The following is an 18,328-nucleotide window of genomic DNA, read 5'->3' as shown; positions in this document are numbered from 1 at the left end:
TATCTCCTGATCCTTGTTTGATGTGTTCCCGCTGCTAGTCGGCAGTCACTCTCCGGCACATTTTAAAGCACGCTGAAACACCGAAACACCACTGAATTTATAGTACTGAATTAGTCTTTCCTCTCTTATCAAATATTTCGTCTGCTTTCTCCTCACTTGTGGAAGCTCGTTCAGTCACAATTGTATTGCGGTCAGGGGCGCTCATTCTGTAGCTGAAACTTGCCGCGTTGGAGATCCGCTGCCCTGACCACTGGCTGCGTGTCTGTGTGGTGTACGTCATCACGAAATTAGCCAATTGTGTTCTGCTCTTCTGACGGCTGCGCACCTAACATCAGTGACACATGCTGTTATGTATACTGAAATATCGAAAATGTGTTTAAAAATCATATCACCGCTATCAAAAATATACATATCGCGATATATATTGATAATGAATTATTGTCCAGCCCTATTCATAATCATTAATTTTCCACAAGCTGAGGCACATGTCAATATAAAGAAGGCGCACTGTGTCACACACACAAATACAAAACACCATCATGGTGACACACACCATATATTATATTATGTAATATTACATATATATTATAATGTAATATAAACCCCAAATGTATACAACTGATAACAAAAACTAAGAAGAAACATAATTATTTAAATGCAATAACATCAAATGTGAAGTGTTACACAGGGAATTCTGGCAATGTTGATGAAAAATTGTAAAAAAAATTTAGATTGTTGATTGCAGTAGCCCCATGCTTCTTCAGTATATGTGAATAAGTGTTACGAAAATTTTAAGAATTTTAAAAACATTTGACGGAAAAACGGTTTTAACTACTGGATCTTGCAGACACACACAGACATCAAGAATCCGTGTATGAATCTCTAGAACGGTGATGATAAAAGTGCAGTGCATGATGGGAGCCATCAATCAAAACTCATCAATATCTCCCAGCATGCATTGCAGCTGGGAGAATAATAATAAAATAATTTTATTATTATTATCTGTTTTCATTTTTGCTGCTATTTTTGTTGCAACTTTTTAGTAGCTTGTTTTGTGATGTTCAGAGTTTTATCTGAATATTTTATTGATTGTCACCGTTGTTGAGATTCATACGCTGATTCTTGATGTCTGTGTTGGTCTAAATTGTACTGTAGTTCAGACCCTTTTTTTTGTACGCCATGTGTTTTGAAAGAATCTCAGATTATCTTTTAGTCACTGCTGGCTAGAAGGCAGTGGGGTCACAGAGCTCATGTTTATTCTCAAAAACAGGAAGTATATTATTATTTAAAATTCCTCATTCAATGAAAAATAAGATTTTTTTTATGAGCTCAGAGAATCAGGCCACTACATGATGATTATGCCATCATCAACAAATAGCTAATATCATCTGATGACATTTTCTCTCTGACTTCCATGCCATAACGAAAATGTTTTATAAACACACAGTTAAATATCGAAAGTCAAGGGTCAAGAGCCCAACTAAAGCAAACACTAATCTCCATAATGGTGACTTCAAACTTTATTATTTTCAATAAAACATCAATGTCTAAACTAGGGATGCTAACCGATGAACGTTTGACCGATGGTTGACCATATCAACGTTAACCGATCAAAGTTGTTGGTAGTCGGTTAAAAAAAAGTGATCTCTAAATTAGGCTATTATAGACAGTGGACTAATCGCTACTACAGTTAGCCATCTCATTCCAATATATTTTTGTTCGAAGTGAACAAATCCCTCACCCTCAATTTTTCATAACTCGCCTGTTTGTACTTTAATAAACCAATAAAAACATTTGGCGCGAGGTCACAGCGTTTGGTTCGCGCGCTCACAAGGTTTGCGAAAAGTAAAGGCTACAGGCTAAAGCACTCGAGGTTAGAGCCAGGGTAGACGACAGGATGAAGTGTGCAAAGAAAAGTAGTGTGTGGGACCATTTCATCAAAAATAATGACACAGATGTAAATTGCAACTTGTGTGATACAGTGCTTAAATACAGTAGGCCTACATCATATATGATGTATCACCTGAAAACGCGACTTGTTCTGTCCATTATTAGAAGGCACACAGTGAGTTAGACCTGCCTTGGCCGGTGCGTCTTTTACGCATTCTGAAGGTGCCTGCTTTATTGGTTTTATCATGTTGCAGTCTATTATTAAATGAGCCCCGCCAATGTTTCAAATGAGCTTCTAACACTAGACTACAAATCTAAGGAGCCATTTGTCCTTCGATTACAAGCTCCTCGGCGCCGCGTACTTTGCGGGATTAATGTTACGCGCTGTAGGGGATTTAAAAAAAGTGACGTGAGTGGAAGGGTGGCCCCGGGGCAGTGTGTGTGTGAGCGGGAGGCAGAGAGAGATGCGACAGAGTTGCGAAATTGCAGGCGCGGCTCGAAATGGCTGTTATTTCAAATAGCGTAGCATATTTCAAACTAATCGGTTAACCGGTTTTAACCGGCTAATGAGGCTCGGTGGTCGGTCAAGAAAATTTTTAGTTTTCGCCATCCCTAGTCTAAACCTCTGGTAATTCTTAATAATAACTTGTATGACAAAATGGTTTGTAATACAATATTTTTAAACTACAGGCAACCACAGGTGGCAGTTTTTTTTTTGTTATATACCATAAACTGAAGTTCAATGCCATAAAACCTAAAATATTACTACTGTATTGTTTACGGTAAAGCACTGGCAGCTGGTTGCAAGTGCTTTACCGTAAACAATACAGTAGTAATATTTTAGGTTTTATGGCATTGAACTTAAAAACTAAAATGTTTCTACCGTATTTTTTACGGAAAAGTACTGGCAACCACAGCTGCCAGTTTTTTACCTTAATCTTTAGATCACTGCCATAAAACCTAAAATATTTCTACCATATTTTTTACAGTAAATCACTTGCAACCAGCTGCCAGTTTTTTACCGTAAACTTTAGTTCAATGCTGTAAAACATAAATATTTCTACTGTATTTTTTTACGGTAAAGTACTGGCAACCACAGCTGCCAGTTTTTTACCGTAAATTTTAGTTCATTGATGTAAAACATAAAAATTGCTACTGTATTTTTCACGGTAAGGTACGGTAAATGCAATGGGAAGGGTACGGTGTACTTCCAAAATCCGTACATTTAACAGTATTTTACTGTGAAAATTACATGAAATGTCCCGTGAGAGCTATTACAGTTCTTTACTGTATATAGTAAGAGTACATACTGTTAAGCAATTAACATGTCTTTTCCGTTGCTTTTTTAAATTTTTTTACCGTTAAAATTACGAATATTTTTTACAGTGTGTGTGTTTTGGGATTGGACTGAAAACATCTGCAGCGTTGGAATGCTGGGATTCTGATGACATCACTGAGATCACTTAATCATCCTCAGACACACACATGCACATGTTTACACACACAACCTTTATCTTATTTGGTTTGCCACTGAGTAATTACTGCGTATCATATATTTGGCATGTTGATGTTGGCCCGTGTCCACATTATGGCATCTGAACTCATTGTGTGTGTTTTTCTGGTGTGTTCGTCACGTAGCCTCGGCTGCAGGAATTTTCTCCGTCTTTTGTCTAATCTCTGTCAGACACACTCAGGCCAATTCATGAAGCTCAGCTGTGAACAAAAACACACACCAGTGGGCATTTCTTTCAGGACTGCAAGGGAAGCTCGGCTTCCCCTATAATGTCAAAAAATTAATGGTCAAATATGTACTGTTGTGTTAACATTTTATTGACTAAAAACACGTTCATCTCGAAGACAAGTTCGTTCAGAATCAGCTTCATATAGCAGGTCGGCTGACTCGATTTAGATCTCATACATTCCCGGAGCGTCACAGTACATTTCCCTGTTTAAGCCGAGCGTCCATTGACTTCAATGGGGCTGCTTTGAACAGTTTTTTTCAGTGCTTCGAAACTAGACGGTCATTGGATAAATGCTGCAATTATGTCTGGGCTTCTGCGTGATGATTGGAGGGTCTGTCCAAAGACTGCATCTCCTTTTGATTGACAGTGATTTTGTACAATAAAAAGTCGCTGACGCGGAAGCTATTCGAGCTCAGTCCCATGGCGGATTTTGCAAGTGTAGTCGAAACACAACATATTTCTTGGTATTTGCTTGGCGAAATTGCTAGCCAATTTGCATCATACATTTCACACAATTATACACCACATTCCTTGTTTCAGTTTAATCTAATTCCCACATTTCCTCCGTCGAGTTTAATATATATTTTTTTCATTCATTCATTCATACAGTAGGCTAGGCTATAAATAAATGGACAATTTTTATGATGTAGGCCGAATGAGCTTCCCCTCTTTGAAAGACCAGCAGCCAGCCACCACTGGTTTACAGGTGTGTGTGAAAGTGTGTGTTCGCAGAGGAGAATCCCTCTGAACTGCCAGACAGGATTTAATGTATTTTTTGTTCTTGTTCAGAAACACCTTGTGTAGTTCACCGCATACTCTATCATTCACTCTTTTTCTTTCTTATGTGTTTGTGTATTTTACTATTGTAATTAGCCTACCTGTCAAATAAGTGCATATAAATGTGGTCACTTTAAAAATCATAATCTAGAAAAGCGTAGCCCGTTTTTAAATCTCATTAAATAACATATCTTCTCTCTCGTTTGGAAGCGCTCATTATTCTCTATATATTAATTTTGGCTGCCAGAGGTGCTGTCAAATGCTCATTTTAACCTTCAGATGTTCAGTAATATCTTTGCTTTGATTCATGTTGCTGGTTATGTGATATTAAGGCCACATGAGGACAGTTGAAGAGAAACGATCCATACGGTGACGTTGCCAGATATTTTTACAGTTCCTTTAAGAGCACCTTACATTGCCAGATATTTCATTGAACCTCTACAAAAACTTTAGTGTTAATGGGTGTCAAATACTGTTCTTCTAATGGACATTAACTTACACAAAATCATTGATTATTCATTAAACTCTGTCTCAGAGTTACTTCTAGTATTTCGTTTTAAGCTCTTTCGTGTAAATCAGAAGCTTCTGTCACTGGACTTTCTTTCCAGACTGGAAGCCACACAGTTTAAAATGCCAGACATAACGCTAAATATGCATATCAGTGATCGCACATTTAATTAAAAGATAACATCCATTAAAGAATAACTCAGAAAACACTGGAGTCCCTGAACAGAACGTGAAGCTTTACAGATGTTACTCACACATCAGTCTTCATTTCAGACACATGCAATAGCACTCAGATCAGTAGCAGTGCGCTTTACATTTGGTCATTTAACAGATGCTTTTCTTATCAGAGCAAAAACAGAAGTTCATAGATCAGCAGCGCTGCAATACTGAATTTCAAGAGTAAACCGGAGTCATGCTGAAGTGTAGATCTGTTCCTCTAATGTCAGAGCTGAATTTTCAGCATCATTACTCCAGTCTTCAGAGTCACATGATCCTTCAGAAATCATTATAATATGATGATTTGCTGCTCAAGCAAACATTTCTGATTATTATCGATGTTGAAAACTGCTGTGCTGCTTCATATTTTTGTGGAAATCACGATACCTTTTTTGATACCTATTTAGTAAAAGTGTTTCCCAGGTGTCTAATCGTTACCAAGCACAGCTTCAATCCTACATTTAGTTGGTTTTGTTGTTTTACACAAATTGAGCCACCAGGGAATTTGGTGTTTTTGATTCTGAACAGAGAAATATTATTTCATGTCAAAGTGAAAGATTTCTGCAGACTGGTCGGGTTATTACCACAAAATAATCAATTGCATAAGTATTCACCCCCAGCGTTTACAAGTTGCACTTTTGGCATCAAGTTGTCTGTTTGAACTCTGAATGTCACTGTTTTCAAGGCATTCCTGCATACCTTTGGCTTTATGCTCCATTATCCAGCTGGAAAACAAATCTCCAGGTTCTTGGAAACTCCATCCAGTTTTCCTCATGTTTTTTTGCATTGATCTCGTCTCAGCGTGACTGCACCGCCATCATCATACTTCACAGTTGGATGCTGTGATGCGCAGTATCTTGTTTATGCCAAAACACAAACATGTCGTTTCATGCCGTTTGAATAAGCAGAGCGTTTGCTGTCATCGGACGCCTGAAGCTTCTTTCAGCTGAATATAGAGACTCTCAGATGCTCCTGGCACACTGGAGCTCAGAGGTCATGTGACGTTTAGCATTGGCCTTCAGTCTGTTGTAGTGCTCAAGCTGTGTGAGGCTCTCGGGCATCAGTTGTTGTAGTTGTGCAATCTCAGTGAAGTTTATATCTCTTTATAGTCATTACTCACCGTCTTCTCCAAAACTCTTTCAATTTCTTAATTATGGATTTAATTACTTAGTATCCATCATCTGCCTTGTGGTGTCTAATTACTTTTTTTCATTTGCTGGGGTGTTTTGCCATAATACTAAATAAGACTTTCCAGATAAAAATGTGTGTGCATATATTATCGTTTATATTGTTGTTGTTTGTTATTATTATTTATTACATAATGCACGTTCATTTTATTGTTCTCATAATTAATTTATATATATATATATATATATATATATATATATATATATATATATATATATATATATATATATATATATATATATATGTATATTAAAATTACACATTTTTATTCAACAGCAATTTCTGGTTCTCGAATCTGATTGGCTGAGAGCCTTTTCCAGCTGTGTGATATTTCACCGTTTGTATCACTCCGCTTGCGCCGACTGTCATAGCGGTCGAGAAAATGCACCATATTTTTTACAAATACTACTTAAAAATATAATGCATATATATCTATGTTTTTCTTATTTTATTGAAATATTGTAAGATGTAAAAGATTATATCTTTGTTGATCACTGGCACAAAAAAAAGCATGTGGCAGGACACACACTCAAGCAGTCTTGTTATGTGGGTAAAATGAAATATTCTGTAAATATTCTGCGGCATTACATTATGATGGAGCAGGACTGAAGACATTCACATTAAACACACACGTCTAATGGTCGAGATACGCAGCTGATTCATGCGCTGTTTATATTCTGTGTGGAGGATCCTAATCGCTTTTGAAAACGCTACTTGAGCTCTTTCAAATCAATAAGCGTTTAGGTGATTCATTTATATAAAAAAGCACGTAATGAGAGTATTTAAAAAGCAATGAATTAAAGAGCCTCGACACACAGTCCACTTCAGATCCAGCCCTAATTCAGCTTATTACACAAACCATTACACACACACACACACACACACACACACACACACACACACACACACACACACACACACACACACACACACACACACACACACACACACACACACACACACACACACGCACACTCTCTCACACAATGGCTAAATGGTATTTCCAGTCAGCACTGTTTTTGGTTATTAAGCTTTATTTCATTACTGATGGTCAATCTCTGTCTCCAGTCTCTGTCTAGTGATTCAGAGAGATTACTGTGAACGTGGAACCGCTTTCTAAAAACTTAAAATGCAAGTTAATGGGCTTTCTGAGACCCCCTAGTTATTTAGCTATCATTTATTTATATACATGTGTGTGTGTGTGTGTGTGTGTGTGTAAATATATCATTTTTAAATTACTTTTCGATTTTTAAAAACTACTTCATTTTGTTATTACAATATCCACTGCCAGTTGACAATGCATTATTTTCAGTGGGGTAAAAATAATCCTGGCTTCCATAATTACCCTTTCATTTGACCTGTTATGATGAAAATAAACATAAACATCTGATAGAATTTCTGTATTTTTAGAAAAGAAAAACAAGTGTGTGTGTGTGTGTGTGTGTGTTTGTGTGTGTGTGTGTGTGTGTGTGTTTGTGTGTGTGTGTCAAATGAATGGCTGCAGGTGTTTTCTAGTGTGTCTCTGTGATCTTCTGGTCTGTAGATGTTGATCCCTGATTCAGGAATCATTCATGTCTGGGTCACAAACACACACTTGAGTCAGTAAACACTCCTCTAATTAAAAACATCCATTAAGAACGGTAAAGACAGACACGGTATAAATGCTAATGGCTCCACTTATCTGAGAAACATTATTTCCCATAATGCCACGCTTGTGTGTGTCTCTGAATTAATGAGCGTCCGCAGGATTTATGCAAGTAATCTTGACGCACTCGCAAGATGGATAAGTATAGGATAATCCAATTCACAAATATTACACCATTTAAACATTAAAACAAGTTTAGTCAAATAATACACTTGTTTGTTCACAGTTTGAACATTCTTGTTTCCATTTGTTTAATTTCAAGATCTAAGGTGAATTATCCATTGTTGCTTTTACAGCTACAAAGCTGGAGCACTAAATTATATTCAGTCACATTACACGCTTTTAACATTCAATAAAGCACATAAACAGTACCTGAGATTATCATTGCCACACTGTGTGTTTGTTGTTCCAGCAGAAAAATAGAAACTGTTTCTAAGATATAATCGTCGCTGGTTAGGACAAAAACTCTGATTAACATCGTTAAAGAAGAACATCTCACAGGAGAACAACCGCATGCAAACCAAGCCTGATGCTATAGCAATTAGAACGATAAACGTTTTCACAGTGAAAAGCATTGCATTTCAGGGTGTTTGTTCTGTTTGGTGCACTTGGTGTGCATCATAACCCCCCTGATCTTTTAGGGCCATTCGGATTTTGTTTTTTTGTTTTTTTTTACTTTTTAATTTATTTTTGTTGCATAACAGAACTGTAACTACATACATATATAGAGGATCACAATGTATTCGACTACTAACTATTAAAATTATAATAGCTTTAAAGGAAACAACAGAAAAATAATTATACAGGGGATAACTCACAAAAAGAATAAAACAATTCTATACATCCATTTTGCTTTTTTATTTCTTGCTTCCTTTAGGGCCTCAATGTAACGCTTCAGTTCAATTTTAAATAATGTAATGTTAGGTGTATTATTACTCCATGTCTGTTTGTGTATATGGTATTTTCCATACATAATTATTAAGTTAATCACCAAATTTTGCTCTCAACTCTTATTTTTATACAACAAAAATATATCTTTACCAGATAGTCAAATCCTTAATTTTGTGAATTGAAATATTCAATATTCAATATCAATCCAAAAACAATTGGGTAAATACACATTCAAAGAATAAATGTTTTATTGATTCTTCTTTTAAGTTACAAAAGACTACATTCCTTTTATCGCTCGTCGCGTGTAGTTAGGACACGGTGTAATATTTGTGAATTTGATTATGTAGCCCAGTGGTTCCCAACCTTTTTTTGTCTGAGACCCCCTTTTTCCCAAGAAAATATTTTAGACCCCCGTTCACATTTAATGATGTTGTCGCTCTTGTAAGCTTGCAGCAAGGACGACAAAACGTTTTGTTTTTAAACAAACAGTATGTTTATTACTATAACCAGATATGTCTATGCACAAATAATAGTGTATAATATTGAAGATACTATAACGAAAACATCAGTAGCCAATTTTTAATTTAAAAAACGTAAGCCAAGGATTAGCCTATTAATTGGCCCTATTTGAAATGCAATAACAAAAATATCAGTATTCACACTAGTGTGTAGGGAAAAAATAATTAATATAGGCTATAACAAAATGACTGGTGTCTGGGATCTCGTTGAAAACCCATTTTTTGGTCAGCCAGGGGATCGTGAATAAAAATAGCTAATGCAATATGATCATTTGGCGCTCTGGCGATTAATAAGCATGCGTCTTGCGGAAGAACATTGTACCCGGAGCTACTTCTAGCTGTTTATGTCTATGAAGAATCACGCAGGCTCTGGGTTACACCGCAGCGGTACGACCCGAACCAGTGTAAAATAGTCCCAATATAAACACTTATAATAGGTGTACCATAGTGACTCAGGATAAGACAAAATCACAGTTTGGAAAATGGATTCATGATGTACTCGCTCAAGATGTGCACTTGCCGAGAGACTCCGCCCACACGCTGTTCTGATTGGCTGTGGGTTTTGATTGATTTTGACGCATCTCGCAGTCGCGTCGCGTCTAGTGTGATTTGATCAGACAAATGATTTGTCGCTGGAATCTTATCGCATCGCAGCTGCGGACGCGGTGTAAAGGTTTAAAAGGTTTAACCCTTTCAGCCCCTCTACACCTGTATCTCAATCTATGCTGTGCAGCTGTGAAGGGTTTACCGCAGGGAGAGACCCTGAGAGGAGTGGCTGTTGTTTATTGCTCAGAGGTTTCTCTTTTATAGCTCACAGACTTCATGCAGTTCACAGGTGTGTTTCTACAGCACGCGGCACATCTATTCCAGTTTCTCCTTAAGTTTAGGAGTAGAAATAAGAATAAAAACGAGGCTTCCCATGCTCATGTAGAGCATGTAAATATCAGGTCTTTCTAAAAGCCTGGAAATGCATTGAAAACTGGAAAGGCCTGGAAATGGCATTGAAATTCCTATAGGGATTTTTTTTTTTCAACAAATTCCTGTTATCTCAGCATAAGCCTGGAAATGGAAGTCTTCACATGGCATTGAATTCCTTTAGGGAATATATATGTTTTGTTGTTATGCTCAGCTGAGCATAACTAAAAAAAAAATTAAAAAAAAACATTATCCCTATAGGAATGTCACTGTTTTTCTACTTCTCCCTGTGCAAACACTCTACTGCAGTCCTACAATGAAAACACACACACTCACACAAACACACACACACACTGATGGACGTCCAGCAGAGAGAGATTGGAACGGAATGGAATTTGAAACGTTTTAGCCAAAAATGTTACCATGGTAAAGGTGTTTTTTGCAGAAACGTTTCAGATTTCGTGACGTTCTCCGGCTTCAGAAAAACATTCTGCTGTCGTGTGGAGTTGGACGGAGCGGATCTTTTCCAGCAAAACAGATTATCACTCATGTTTTCTGCACTTACTACTGTGTGTGTGTGTGTGTGTGTGTGTGTGTGATGGGTAGGGTTAGTGTAAAGGGACAGAATACAGTTTGTACAGTATAAATCCATTACGTCTATGGAGAGTCCCCACAAAGATAGGGAAACAGACTGTGTGTGTGTGTGTGTGTGTGTGTGTGTGTGTGTGTGTGTGTGTGTGTGTGTGTGTGTGTGTGTGTGTGTGTGTGTGTGTGTGTGTGTGTGTGTGTGTGTGTGAGAGATATGATGGCATGTTACCAGAGGAATGTCAGTGTGGGAAATCTGAGGAGCGAATCTCTTCCAATCTGAATGCTCTGCAAGGATTTGGCCAAAATTGGAGTTTACTCATAACACACACACACACACACACACACACACACACACACACACACACACACACACACACACACACACACACACACACACACACACACACACACACACACACACACACACACACACACACACACACACACACACACACACACACTGTATGAGTCTGTTCAAGACCATCATGATCCCGGGGAAAACAATGAGTTTAATTCAGATGCTTAATCCATAACTGAATCTGTTTGAAGAACATTCCCATCCAAACCCTCAGCATTTAACACTTCTGCTCTGTCTTTAAGACACTCTCTTGTGTGTGTGTGTGTGTGTGCGTGTGCGTGTGTGTGCGTGTGTGTGTGTGTGTGTGTGTGTGTGTGTTTCCTGCAGGCGGTGTGATGAAGAGCGAGTGATGATCTGGATGTGAGGAATGTCCATCTGTCTGCTGCTGGTCCTTTTCACACTGACCACACACACTCAGGTGAAACACACACACACACACACACACACACACACACACACACACACACACACACACACACACACACACACACACACCAGCTCATTTTTAGACACTCGACCGCTCAAAATCTCTACCAGTTTGTTATGTTTTTAAAACAAGTCTCTTCTGCTCACCGAGGCTGCACGTATTTGATCAAAAATACAGTAAAATCTGTAATATTGTGAAATAGTATTACACTTTTAAAAAGCTGTTTTCTATGTGAATATATGTTAAAGTGTAATTTATTCCTGTGATCAAAGCTGAATTTTCAGCACCATTACTCCAGTCTTCAGTGTCACATGATCCTTCAGAAATCACTCTAATATGATGATTTGATGATCAAGCAAACTTATTATCGATGTTGAAAATAGTTGTGCTTCTGCTTCATATTTTCGTGGAAACCGTGATATAGTATTTTCAGGATTCTTTAATGGATAAAAACTTAAATCAAACAGATATATAAATTTGAAATATAAATCTTTTGTAACATTATTAATGCTTTTACTGTCACTTTTAAACAAATTCACTGTGTCCTTGCTGAATAAAAATATTACTTTCTTTTTTTTTTTATCTTACTGACCGAATTGGTGAAGTTTATATTTTTTATTCCTAGTTAAATAGTATTTTCTCTGTTTCAAACATAACTCTTTTTTGTTAGATTCATGCAAAAAACATTTCCTTCAAGATATATTCTGTTCAAACTATAACGTTTCATCATGTGCAATTTTCAAAGTAAGTCCGTCTTGTTTTTAGGATATTTACATATTCCACTGGGGAAGAAAGGGGAAAATGCTGATTACGAAAATGATTTTTGCTGTGTTTTTTTTCCCCCTCATCAGCTTAAACATCTGTTAAATGTACATTTCACTTATTTTTGTCCTTTCTCAGACAGTTTTTTTTTTTGAGGACAAAAGACATTAGGCCCTTTAGGACATTATCTCTTTATGTACATTCACATTACACACGTATTCACCAAAGCATCCTCCAGGTTTGATGCGTTTCTCAACTCTCGCAACTCTTCTTCTTCTGTGGACTTCAGCACTCAAATGTGATCAGGTTCATTAATTGTCTGTTGAAGAAGCAGATTTTTATGTAAGGAAACATAAATGAATTTCAGATCTGATCTACTACTAAGTCTGTCTAAAAAAAGTGATTTAGCGTGAATGCTATTAAAAGAATAATCAAGTTCAACTCTATCGACAGCATTTACTGCATGTGTTGATTTATTTTGACATGCAACATGTTTACTGGGTTTTACAGGAACGTGTGTGTCAGTGTTTGTTGCCTGGCCTTCAGCTGTAAATGTCGTATTGTAAGCAGGATTTTTGCTTTCTGTGGATGATTTTTTTTTTTGCTAAAGACGTAATGTCACGAATGCTGTTGATTGAGTTTAACTGATATTGCAGCGAAAAACTTCTTTGTACACTGATGAATGAAGCGCGTTTGAGTTTTGCTGGAGGAACTGTAACAGAAATTTGAACTATTACTGAAACTAAAACTATTAAAACATTTTCTGGCAATTGAAATAAAGCTGAAATAAACATAATTTAAAGCAAAATAGACTTTAAAAAAAAAGCCAATAGAAATGACAAAATTGAAATAAAAATAAAATCTATTTAAAATCGAATTAAAAATAAAATTGAAATAAAGCTGACATAAATTAGAATAAAATATAAATATGAGATAAAGCTAACACTTAAACAGAAATTAGACATGTCGTCTTAGGAACTTACTGAAATAAATGTGTTTTTAAAGTTAAAGTACTAAAATTGCTAAAACTAAAATGGAAATAAAAATAAATTAAAGCTAAAATAGAAATAAAATAAAAAAATATATATTTTTTTTAATTTGGTAATGTTTTTTAACTTAATAGAATTTCAAAAGCACATTACAACAATAAAAAAAATAATTTAATAAAAATATTAATAAATACTGAAATAGTATATAAATAATACTAAAATAAAACTGAAGTAAATAGTTATTATATTATGATTTAATATAATTGTCTACCATCATTGAAATGCAGTACTAGCGTGTTCTCTATAGTAATGTGTGTATTCATCTGTAATATTGCAGAATTAGTCTCCTGTAAATGTTTAATTTGAATGAAGTGTAATATTCACAGGTGTCTTCTGGGAAATCCCTGAAACTGCTGCAGGAACAATGGAGGATCTACACGAATGAGTGTATTCAGAGCTTCATCAACACACCTCCAGCCTCAGGTCCGGCTCTCTGATGAACAGCTGCTGTGTGTATGAGGCACTAGTATTTACATCACTCTCTCTCTCTCTCTCTCCGTGTGTGTGTGTGTGTGTGTTTCAGGGCTGGTGTGTAACAGGACGTTTGATCAGTACGTGTGTTGGCCCGACGGCCCCGCCGGCACCACGGTTAACGTGTCCTGCCCCTGGTATCTGCCCTGGTACCGCAAAGGTAAAGCTCTTAAACTCACTACTGAAGAAATAACAGTCCTGTTATGAGATATGATCTAAATGTCAGATTATAAAGCAGTAAATATGGGTCATTTTCAATCATGAATTACTCCTATCATCATTAACAATTAAATTACTTTTTTAAATGAAACACTTTTTAATTCAAATATCAGTCAGTTTGCATGTCCCGATGCATCCTATATATATATATATATATATAGGTTATAGGCCTATCTATATTCATTTAAGCTAAATTATGCTTTTATTGACACTAAAACATGCTTTCACTGTCTATGTGTATATGTTTTCTAAATTGTTAACCCTGTGGTATTTTCTTCTTTAAAAAATAGTGATATAATCTCTCTGACTGTACTCAATTCAGCGTTAGTTTTGGTCATTTTAGTTCAAGATTTCATTTCAAGATTTCAAAATTTCATCAGGATTTTAAATCTACTATTTATTTTCTACTTATTTTAGTTTAATTTCAGTTCTTGTAAATGACTTGTAATAGTTTATGAGTGGTTTTAGTTTAGGATCTCAGTAATATGGCTTGGTCTTCATGAATGTAAAGTGCAGTAAATCAGTCCAGCTGTGACCGGTGTGTGTTTGATCAGTTCATCAGGGCTTGGTTTATCGTGTGTGTGGCGCTGACGGCAGATGGGCTCATGGGAAAAACACCAGCGAGTGTGAGCAGGACGACCCAGGACAGGTGAGAACGGCGGTTTAATGACTTGATGAGGTTTCTGAGCGATGGGGCTAACGGTCTGCTAATCCCTCTCTCTCTCTATGGGTGTGTGTGTGTGTGTGTATCTCTATGTGTGTGTGTCTGTGCGCATGTGTGTATGTATCTGTGTGTGTGTGTGTGTGTGTGTGTGTGTGTGTGTGTGTGTGTGTGTGTGTGTGTGTGTGTGTGTGTGTGTGTGTGTGTGTGTGTGTGTGTGTGCAGAAGCAGTACGGTCAGATCCTCAGTAAGTTCAGAGTCATGTACACCGTTGGATACTCAATGTCTCTGGCAGCGCTAACTCTCGCTCTGGCCGTCCTGGTCTCGTTCAGGTAACCATATATTACACATGTATCTGATCATATATTACACATGTATCTGATCATATATTACACATGTATCTGATCATATATTACACATGTATCTGATCATATATTACACATGTATCTGATCATATATTACACATGTATCTGATCATATATTACACATGTATCTGCTCATATATTACACATGTATCTGCTCATATATTACACATGTATCTGCTCATATATTACACATGTATCTGCTCATATATTACACATGTATCTGCTCATATATTACACATGTATCTGATCATATATTACACATGTATCTGCTCATATATTACACATGTATCTGCTCATATATTACACATGTATCTGCTCATATATTACACATGTATCTGCTCATATATTACACATGTATCTGATCATATATTACACATGTATCTGATCATATATTACACATGTATCTGATCATATATTACACATGTATCTGCTCATATATTACACATGTATCTGCTCATATATTACACATGTATCTGCTCATATATTACACATGTATCTGATCACTAGGGCGGGGCGATATATTGATATATTATTACTCATGCTTGAATCTTGAACGAATCCTTCTTTTAAGTCAGTAACCGTTCAAGCTGGTTCACAGAATCAAATGGAACTGAACTTTAGATAAGAAGTAGCACAAGCTCTTTAAGGCCTGTTTACTCTATAACTATAAAGATAGCAATAAAGATATAGTTCTAAAAATGTTGTTCTCGTTCTAAAAACACACAGCTATAACGATAACGGCACAGAGGAACTATATCGTTCGAATCACTTTCAGAACAATATTGAACGATAAAAACATTGACAGCCAATCCGAATCCATCCTGCTTTAAAGAGCTCCAGCATTTAAAGTGACAGACGAGTACACGCTTATAATAAACAGAATATCTTTATAGTTATCTTTATCGTTCTTGGTGTGAATGAGCCTTTACACAGCACAGAATAAGCCAATGAGCATCTCCTGATGGATTATTGAACCAAAGATCGTGTTCAAAATTAATGAAGAACAGAATTAGCTAGAACAGGCTCATTCAGTTCTTTCTGACTCAGTTCTGTTTTTTCTTTGGTTCTTTGGCCAGGAGATAGAACGCTATTATGAAAGAAAATGTCTCATAATTCGGTCATATCGGCCACTTCTCCTGATCACAGATCTCAGTTCTCCCGCTGTTTTTAACTCAGGAAGCTGCACTGCATGAGGAACAACATCCACATGAACCTGTTCGGCTCCTTCATCCTACGCGCGCTCTCCATCCTCCTCAAAGACGCTCTTCTGGACCGGATGAGCAGAGCTCAGAGCGGCCCGCATCACTTCCAGGGGCAGCGCTGGGCCAGCGGACAGGTACAGGTCACATGACCCGTGATGTTTACAGGTACAGGGTCTCAAATCAAGCTCTCGAAAAATCTCCTTCTGTAAACAGACACTGACTTGCATTGATGTGCGTCAGATTATTTCCAGTATATCATGGAAGAGCCAATGTGAAACTGAGCAAAGAATTGTGTGAATGAGAGATTTTAGTTTCAGTCAGCTAAAACTATTCATTCATTCATTCATTTATTTATTTATTTATTTATTTGCTGGAAAAAAACAATCTTGAGCAGATAAATAGTTTTTTATTAAATTTTTTTTTTTAACATTTATTTTAAAAATGGTTTTATTGAAAAGTGTGATTTGTTAACATTATACATACATACACACACACACACACACACACACATATATATATATATATATATATATATACATTAAATATATTATATATTTAATATATTTGTTTATAAATAATTATATATAATATATATATATATAAAAAAATGTTAAAGCAGTGTTTCCCCTACTATTATTTTGAAAACGCCACTAATGCTATTTTTATACAACAAAAAAATATATATATATTTAAAAAAATGGACGTGTGAGCGGAATGGAGATGGTGACAATCCTAAAAAGGGAAAATTTTGTTTTTTATTTCTTAAAAGCAACATATATGCCTATATGAGGACATGAATACGTCATCTCCAGTCTCTAGATCCACTCTGAAAGTCACTTTGTTTGCATTTAACCGCTTCATTTGAGATAAACTATCATCATGTCATAAACACACAGAAACTCAAATGTCTTCACGGCAACCCGTCAAAATAAAAGTTTGGTTTAACTTGACAGTAATATATGACTGTTGTACAGTAGAATTTAGATATGTCTCAATGTAATAATAATACTAACACCAATACAAATAAATGATTAAAACTTTATGTTTTAAGTAGGGATTAACCGATACCACTTTTTTCAGAATCGATCCGAACCGATACCAAAAATTCTGAGTATCGACCGATACCGATGCCGATCCGATACCAACACAGTTTTTTTTTTTAATTAAGTAGAATTTATATAACTCTCTGTGTGTTGAACTGATAATCACTCTTTTGTGTGTTAAACACAATCTACTTAATACAGACAACTTCATTATAAAGAAAAACAAATCCAAAAAATATATGATCATAATCTATGACAAAAATGCTTTTATAAACTAGATTAGTGGATAATTCAGCAGTAAAATTTAGTCTAGAAAAATCACGAGTGCACAATAATTGTATAAAATCTGAACATCTAGTGAAAAAAACAAATAAGAGACAATAAGTGTAACACTAAATCTGGTAAAACGTTACACATTGCTCTTTGTATTGTAAAATGCATTCATGAAAAACAAGTTAACAAAAATCAAAAAGATAAATTATTTTATATATACCTATAGGCTACTATACAATTAAGACAAGTCTTGCATGTCTCAATAAACAGCACACCTGTTAAATGAGGCAGCAACATATGATAGATAGGAAAGAACAAGAAAGGCCATTAATAATCTTTCATTGCGTCACTGTATTATGATATGAAAGGCTGCAATGCAGTGCGGCAGAAAGTGCTTATGCGGCGGAGAATGATGCGCTTGTAGAAACACGGAGTCACAGCGCGACGAGTCTGCATTGAAAAGTTCAAAGCACAAACGAAAGACATATTGATGTTTATTAAGCCTTTTATCAAGTATAATAATAGTAACATTGAATCATCCTGGAGAGGGTTTCATCATGTTGACTGTCGTAACCGAACGCGACGCTGAATACTGAATGGAGAATGATTGACAGCCACAGC

The 18,328-nt window shown here is 36.2% G+C and overlaps 1 protein-coding gene across 2 annotated transcripts in view; it reads left to right on the top strand.

The window, feature by feature from the left end:
* gcgrb (glucagon receptor b) overlaps nt 1-18,328 on the top strand; it is a 63,151-nt gene that overhangs the window by 33,948 nt on the left and 10,875 nt on the right. For both annotated transcript variants that reach the window (XM_077201379.1, XM_077201378.1), the window contains exons 2-7: nt 11,563-11,653; nt 13,800-13,896; nt 13,997-14,104; nt 14,718-14,812; nt 15,050-15,156; nt 16,366-16,525. In XM_077201379.1, coding sequence (XP_077057494.1) covers nt 11,603-11,653; nt 13,800-13,896; nt 13,997-14,104; nt 14,718-14,812; nt 15,050-15,156; nt 16,366-16,525 — 618 coding nt within the window. In that variant the 5' untranslated portion in view covers nt 11,563-11,602. The remainder of the gene's footprint in view (nt 1-11,562; nt 11,654-13,799; nt 13,897-13,996; nt 14,105-14,717; nt 14,813-15,049; nt 15,157-16,365; nt 16,526-18,328) is intronic.

Source organism: Siphateles boraxobius, unplaced genomic scaffold (assembly GCF_051911475.1).
Source record: "Siphateles boraxobius isolate OS27281-9 unplaced genomic scaffold, OSU_SipBor_1 47, whole genome shotgun sequence".
Classification (NCBI taxonomy): Eukaryota; Metazoa; Chordata; class Actinopteri; order Cypriniformes; family Leuciscidae; genus Siphateles; species Siphateles boraxobius.
Note: the sequence above shows the minus strand (reverse complement) of the source record. Positions and strands in the feature narration are given on the sequence as shown.